This window comes from Zeus faber (assembly GCF_960531495.2).
Source record: "Zeus faber genome assembly, chromosome: 1".
Lineage (NCBI taxonomy): Eukaryota > Metazoa > Chordata > Actinopteri > Zeiformes > Zeidae > Zeus > Zeus faber.
The window spans coordinates 63,662,272-63,670,423 of record NC_137193.1 but is presented as its reverse complement, the minus strand read 5'-3'; the positions used below and the strand labels follow the sequence as shown (position 1 = coordinate 63,670,423).

Genomic DNA, 8,152 nt, shown 5'->3' with positions numbered 1-8,152 from the left:
GACAGGCCTCGGGGGGCACCGCACAATTAAGAATTATGTAAATATGTCACTTTTAATTGATTAGTTGTCAGGTTGATGGTTGAATCGGAGGAAGAAAAAGGTGATAATGTATATATATACCTGATAAACTTCAACATTTTCACGGAAAATTCGTCCCCTCTATAGGTAACGGGCAACAAACTTTGGCTTCAAGTGCATGGGGGAGTAGTGGCACGTCCACAGCCACCCGCAGACTTACAACTGGTTTCACTAGAAAATAAAAACGTGGTTAAGTTGAGTATCATGAGTTTTGATCATTAAAAAAAGGTTTTGCGTAGTGGAACACGAACACGATGACACACGAAGCCACACCTGGGCAACACAGATTTTCCGTCTACTTTTGAATTCATGTTAATAAAAATAATAATATATAATATATAAATAATAATAATAATAATAATAATAATAATAATAACAACAACAAAAAAATACTGTTATTATTATTATTTCACCCTATTCGTTTTAAGGACAAAACAAACAAATTTATAGTAAATCTATTTTTGTGTCATTTTAAAAACCTTCTATTTCAAAAGAAGGAAAGAAAAACAAAGTAGGCAGTCAAATTTAAACTTTCGTTATAGAACCATAATAAATAAATACAATTAAAACTCGTACAATTTCCAAGTATCCAAATTTCCAAAATTTATTCATTTCAAACTCCATATTGAAAAGAAAAAAACTCATTTGAAACTGTAACTGTTATAAGGATGGTATTAGTTACGGGTTTTATATATATATATATATGTACACATGGAGAGGTTTACTCCTGCTTGTAGGAGGCCACAATTTAAAAAATACAACTACGGGAATGGAAATTTGAAATAAAAACTTCAAAATATTACAGTAAATATACAGAAATTGTACAAATTATTAAAAAAAAGATCACAAGCTCCAATACCTCTAACTGATGAAAAGTGGGAGACGGAATATAAATTAACAACCTATGTTTTTTTAAGTTGAGAAGAAGGAAAAAAAGGTCTTGTCGTTTATTCAGCAAATTTAAAGTTTCAGTGTTATTGATCTTTAAGGAAAAAAAAGGCTTTTTTACCTGCTCGGTTTATAATTCCCTTTTCTCTCTCCAGTGTTTGTCATACAATTCCAATTAACGCATCATTTTCTCTAGAACTGACGTTTTGTATGTTAAAAATCCGAACCTCTCGCGGTTCGATGATTTCGTCTGATTGTAACGTCCTATCGATAAATACTGTACAAAAACATGATTTGCGATCTTAAAAACCTTTCGATTACGACTCCCACTCTCTCAAACTCTTCCAAAACTCAGTTAACCACCGAAGGAAAAAACGGTATCGTTAATTTTGAACGCTTCTTTAAAATAACAAAACAAAAAAAGAATCGGGTCGTTTTTCCCTTTTCCCATCGAGAGCTCCTCGAAACTCGTTCCCCATCCCGATTTTTTTTTTCTGTACAAAAATAGTCCCGCGTAGTATAGTCCACAGTTTCTCTCAACCAAATGTTCAGTATTTTTTATTTCATCTTTTTTTCTGGTGTTTTTTTGTTGTTTTTTTTTACATGTGCGTTAACGGCAGCGTGCCGTTGATCGTCGTGCCGGGAACCGTGCTCTGGTAATGCCCGGACATGTGTAGCCTAGTCTGGGCACTCTGCTCGCTCACCTCCGCCCCGGGCAAGTACATGCTGATCATGTCCCTCAGATCGCCGCTCTGGCACCCCGGGGCCGCCCTGTGGGACGACGAGGTGACCACCGGTGGACTCGAAGAGCTAGACTCGGACTTTACCACCGATGAGGGCCCCATGGAGCCCAGTGCTGTCATCCCTGGCGTCGTTTGCTGGGAATAGGACATGGAGTAAGTCGGCGAGCCGTTCATGTAGCTCTGGGAACTGGCCATGGTGTTGTACTGTAGGGCGCTCATGTCGTAGCGGTGCATTGACTGCATCTGACCCGGGTTGTGGGCGTTCAGCCCCGGGTGCTGGTAGCTCAGCTGGTCCTGCATCATGCCGTAACCTCCGTTGGTCCAGCCGTTCATGTGCGCGGCGTAACTGTCCATCCGCTGGTTCACGCCGCCGCCCAGCCCGCCGCCCACCACCCCGACGCCCACCCCGGCTCCCATCCCGTTCGCCCCCGGGCCCAGGAGCCCGCCGGGCAGGGTGTACTTGTCCTTCTTCATCAGTGTCTTGGTTTTCCGCCGGGGACGGTATTTGTAATCCGGGTGCTCCTTCATGTGCAGGGCCCGCAGTCTCTTGGCTTCGTCAATGAAAGGTCTTTTCTCGCTTTCCGACAGGAGCTTCCATTCGGCACCCAGTCTTTTGCTGATCTCCGAGTTGTGCATCTTCGGGTTCTCCTGCGCCATCTTCCGCCTCTGGCCCCTGGACCACACCATGAAGGCATTCATGGGTCTCTTGACCCGGTCCGGGCTGTTTTTCTGGTTGGCTCCGGCGCCGGACGCGTTGGTGTTGCCCGTGCCCCCCGTGTTGGTTTGGGAAGCGGGGGGCTTAAGTTCGGTCTCCATCATGTTATACATGAGGGCCAGCTTTTAGTTGAGGAAAACCCTAGAACGGCGAGAGGCGGTGTGTGTAGAGGGGGGGGGGGGGGCAACTCCGAAAAAAGGTCAGAGGTGTATGGGAAAGTCTAGCAGGCGAAAAGATGATGTCGAACCTGTCGATTTCTCAGGAACTTTTCAACAGCGAAACAACAACAACAAAAACACGCGGCAAAACCGAGTCTCTTCCCACAACACGCTCTCTCCCTCTTGGAGAGAGTGTGTGTGTGTGTGTGTGTGTGTGTATGTATGTATGTATGTGTGTGTGTGTGTGTGTGTGTGTGTGTGTGCGCGCGCGCGCGCGTGTGTGCGTACGTGTGTGTGTGTGTGCGCGCGTGTGGGAAAGAGCGAGCGCCTTCCTCCCAATAGATCCAATGCAATGTTGTGTCCACAAACTTCTTCTCCTTGTCGCTTCTCCGGAAAAAAAGAATCAACAAACTACACTTTTTGCCCCTCTTCGCCGGAGCCTTGACAACTCCCGGATAGTTTTTGAACAAGTTAATAGACAACCATTCATGGGATGGGACTGTCAGCGAATAAATGGCTTCGACCCGGCCAATCAGAATCGACCTGCTCCCCCTGACACGGCGCTGGGAGGCCTCTAATTAGCATAAATGGGCGGAGTTTGTCCCGATCACAGCAGCAACACCGAAACCATATAAGCCTGCAGCAAATACAATAATGTGTGACACCGACACTATGTGTGTGTGTGTGTGTGTGTAATGTTTAATGCTTATCATTGCCAAATATATATATTGCCATTTTTTCCCAGGGGAAAATATTCCAGAACTTTTAAATAAAGCTGGTGTGTGTGTGTGTCTGGTGGGTCCTTCTGAACTGAAGTTACAACTTATTTAGTTAAAAACGTTTTGTTACATCTTGTTACACTTTGCGAATGTGGAACTTAGCTGATTACGTTTCATTTTAGACCAATTTTTCTTACCACTAATCTAACTCCCGACAACCCCCCCCCTAACCCCACCAATAACACATCACAATACTAGAATAAACTTTCTTAGTTAACCCAAAAAGGTACCGAGGAGGAGCCGGGGGCATGGTTTTGGAAGAGGAAAGGTAATCCAAGATGTTTCCCCCCATTCTTTTGTTCAGACGGATGAGCCTCAGTGGCTGTGAAGTTGAATGCCAGCACATGCGCACACACATGCACACGCACACACACGCACGGATAGGGGGCTCGTTTAATCACAAATACCGTTTGTTTCGGATGTTGTCGCTACAACGGGATGAACAAAAGGCCCCGAGTCCAATTTACTCACTTGCGTTGCTGGTTCTTGTTTTGTTTTTTGTTTTTTTTCCTGTTGTTTGGGGGGGGGGGGGTTAATTAAATATAATGTCGTAAAATTTCAAATAAATCGTGTTTGATCCGATGTGACAAGTAGATTTTAGACCCGTAGAACAAGTCAGTGGGCGCAATCACATTTTAAAGCGTTAATAGGTTGATTTATTATTATTATTATTATTATTATTATTATTATTATCATTATTATTATTCATAATACTACAATTAAATAATAATGATTATTGTTATCATTTAAAAAAAATTAGGGTACAGAGTGTAGGCCACTTTGCTCCCCTCTCTTTTTTTCCTCGCGTATTGCTCTCCAGTGTGACGTTAGCGCCGCCTACCGGCCACGGTGGACAATAAAACAACACCGAACTGGCCTTGAAAAGTAAACGGTTCAACTTTGGAGATTTATTTAATACGTTGTCAATTCAACCGACTTCGTTAAATACTCGCAATACCTATAACCTAACGCTTTAAACGCAAAATAACTGCAAATAAGGCCCCCGACACACACACACACACACACACACACACACACACACACACACACACACACACACACAACACAGCAACCGGGTTTAACACACACACACACACACACTTGCATGTTAGACAGCTGCAATAATTAAAGACAAATTAAAGTACGCGCACTTGCAATGATTAAAGACAAATTCGACTACACACACCTGAAATAATTTAATTTAAATGCGCACGTCCAAATTAAATCCTAATTGAATCTGAACAGATCGGGGCCTCACTGTTAGTTTGTTTCAGCCGACACCCTTACATAAGATCCATCTTCTGCTTGCTAGGGCAACACACGCAACTTGGCCCATTATAATGCAAGGTTGAAACAGTCCTGCTTGGCAGCTATCTGCATCTGAGTGTGTCCCCCCGCCCCACCCTCAGCTACCTATAATCTTCTTAGGATAATAAAGGAGCCAGTGGGGGGCAACTCTGAAAGAATGCCCCAGCAAGGAGGGGAATGGGCCTCTGCATGCATTCAGGATGATTCCTGAATTAAAGCCTTTATTTTCTGACAAAGACCAGGAGAAATTATAACATGCATGCAGCAGACACCGCAAACAGCACTCTGTGATGGCTGTAGGCGACAGAATCGCAGGTGACACTGCAGGAACAACAAAAGTATACATGTAAAAGGGATGTTTTTGCCAGTGCATAAAAAAAAATCTTGAGGGACAACACACACACACATACCTGTAAATTATTTCAGTTAGGCATCTATCATTTCACACTATATGAACCATTTGTTGAGCATCTAAATACATTATATGCAATAGACTGCATTAGGGCCTGCAATGGGTTATTTTTCTATAGTTGAAGTTCATACTTTTTTTTATTTTGGGCCCCTATTGAAATATGTATTTATAGTGACAAGCAGCATCAAATGTAAATAGAATAGTGTTAATAAATCCGATGTACAGAATAATGACGGGCTATATTATTTTTTCTGGCCGCTAGAGGCCGTAACAGGGACTGAACACACACACGCACACCCATTAAACGGGAATAACAACTTTAGACGGACTCTAAAGAAAGAATAAACTTCCGAAATAACTAAAGAGAGGTATTGTAATAATAATAATTATCGTTATTATCATTATAATAATGATAGTAATAATTTATCTTTGATTAAAATCGAGTTTTATATTTCTTAATATCTTTTTGTTTACGATGTTTTGGTATTCCGTCAGAAGTAATAATCATGTTAATGATAATAATAATAATGATAAATAATAATAATAATAATAATAATAATAATAATTATTAGTAGTAGTAGTAGTAGTAGTAGTAGTAGTAGTAGTAGGAGTCAGACTGCTGTATATAATTCAGGGATGTCAAAAACTTTGACGACATAAAGTCCGTACAGTCATTGAATTTTAATCTGAAGAAATCAAAATTTCAATTAAATTTAAATATTAAGTACATCAATATTTTTTACTAAATGAAACAATTCATATATATTTAAAAAACAAGTATGATTACAGTAATTAATTCGCAGGCTGTAAAATAACGCCACGCTTAATGGAATCTGAACGACTTTTTTTTTTTTCACGTATTATTTTTGAACCAAAAGTTTTTTGTAAAAAGTAGCCTGAATGATGGGCATCTTTTTTTTTTTGTGGCATTCCCTAAGGAGTCAGCCAGCGACCAGTCAGTCACGTCGTCTAATTTCACTGCACCGCGCGTTACGAACACGAGCACACTCACACTCACGCACGCGCGCGCGCGCGCACACAGGCGACACACGCAGAGAGCTCCATCCACTCTCCATCCACTCTCCATCCACCTTGCGCTCGTCTCCTCTCCATCCACTCTCCATCCACCTTGCGCTCGTCTCCTCTCCATCCACTCTCCATCCACTCTCCATCCACTCTCCATCCACCTTGCGCTCGTCTCCTCTCCATCCACTCTCCATCCACCTTGCGCTCGTCTCCTCTCCATCCACCTTGCGCTCGTCTCCTCTCCATCCACCTTGCGCTCGTCTCCTCTCCATCCACTCTCCATCCACCTTGCGCTCGTCTCCTCTCCATCCCACTCTCCATCCCACGTCGACTTACGTGCCAGTTTTGGGGAGTTGTCCTCCACTCCGCTTGTTTGGCAGAAATAAAAACTCTTGTGTCGTTGTTTTTAGTTTTTATTATTGTCCCGACTCCACCGCCGCAGTGTCTTCCTCGTCCGCCCGCATCCTCTCCCATCCCGCGTCCCGTGCCTCCATCCACCCTGCCCCGGTGCTCCCCGCGGGCTGCGGCCGGCGCGCCCTGGCCCGGCGCGACAGCCTCCGCCGACGTCCCTCCAGTCTGCACGGCTGGGGCTGCGGTTTCGACTCCAGCCACAGCCACCCCTGGAACAAGAAAAGCCGTTTTTATGGCGACACACAATCAGAAAAAAGGGGGCGATTTAAAAAGGAAAAGAATGCAACCAAGAACAACAAAAAAGTCAGTTTAAAGCAAAGTGTGCGCCTCTCCCCTCTCCTCTATCTTCCACCCCCCTAAGCTTTAGACCCACATAATGAGCAGGGGAAAGGGAGGAAAAAAAGCTTTATATTTTTGTCGGGTGGGTATTCACAGATAATTTGAAGCGCATTGTTTCTGCCACAGATGGTTCTTTTTAATACAATAACGGTGCTCTTTGTGAGCGGCGAGCCCACAATAAAAAAAATCTAAAGCGTCCTCCTGAATAACCATTTTGTTCTCTCTTGTATGGGCCGAACAAAAGCGCCAGTGAGGTAATAGCAATGCGTTATTGAAAGCCTCGGAATGGGGGATTTGATAAAGATTTTCCACCCCCCCACCCCCCGTTCCTTTTTTGTCCTTTTTGCACACAAGTAGGCCCACACGGCGACGTCGAAGAGAAAAAGAAAGGCAGGAAAAAAAAGTGCAAAAACAGAAAAGAAAAATGCAGTGCAACGCATTCTTGCTGCAGGTTTCACCTTTATACATAGTCACAGGGATCGCTGAGGCAAAGTTACTTATTATTATTATTATTATTATTATTATTATTATTATTAGTTATTTTTGTGAAAGCCCAGAGGATACATTTCCATGTGTGTTAGGATGCACGCATTCAAAGGCCTGCAATGAATTTACTTCACTCCACTCACACTCAAGTCAAGATATGTGAATACAATTGAGTATGGGTTAACAAAAAATAAATACTTACATTAAAAAAAGAAAATAAAACACAAAAATGTAGATTTACATGATAAAATGTAATCTGGTCTTATTTTGGTACAACAGGGGCGACATCAGTCCAGGTGTGTGTGTGTGTGTGTGTGTGTGTGTGTGTGGCCCATGTCCTTTGTGATTAACTCATGGCTAATCAATAAAGTGTTTAACAGGCAGCACAATGGACACGCAAGGGACACACACACACAAGTGATGAGCCCAGCCAAAGATATTGGATGTCGGCAATCGTCGCAAGGTGAGGACACCCTGTCCATCGAGAGAGAGAGAGAGCATGAGAGTAGGAGACGGATGGGTGGAGCTACAGAGACAGAAAAGAGAAGGCTACACACACACACACACACACACACACACACACACACACACACACACACACACTTAGAAAACTCCAGGGCCACTGCAGCTGCTTTCTCTATAACAAGAAATTGACCAAATTGACTTAAATTTCACTGTCAGTCCTGCTGCAGAGAAATAGAACATGAGAGAGCATGCGTGTGAGAGATAGAGATAGAGAGAGGTTGATAAGAAGAGAAAAGTGAAGCCAGATAGACAGACTAAATGCGATAGGACCTCCCTGGTCAGGC

At 43.1% G+C, this 8,152-nt stretch overlaps 1 protein-coding gene across 1 annotated transcript; it reads right to left on the bottom strand.

The window, feature by feature from the left end:
- Positions 1 to 1,026: 1,026 nt before the first annotated feature.
- sox2 (SRY-box transcription factor 2) lies at positions 1,027 to 2,537 on the bottom strand (the record flags this gene model as incomplete). Its single annotated transcript, XM_080015871.1, has 1 exon — positions 1,027 to 2,537. The coding sequence occupies one exon, from the start codon at positions 2,535 to 2,537 to the stop codon at positions 1,566 to 1,568; it is 972 nt and encodes a 323-aa protein (XP_079871997.1). The 3' UTR covers positions 1,027 to 1,565.
- Between the last annotated feature and the right edge of the window lie 5,615 nt (positions 2,538 to 8,152).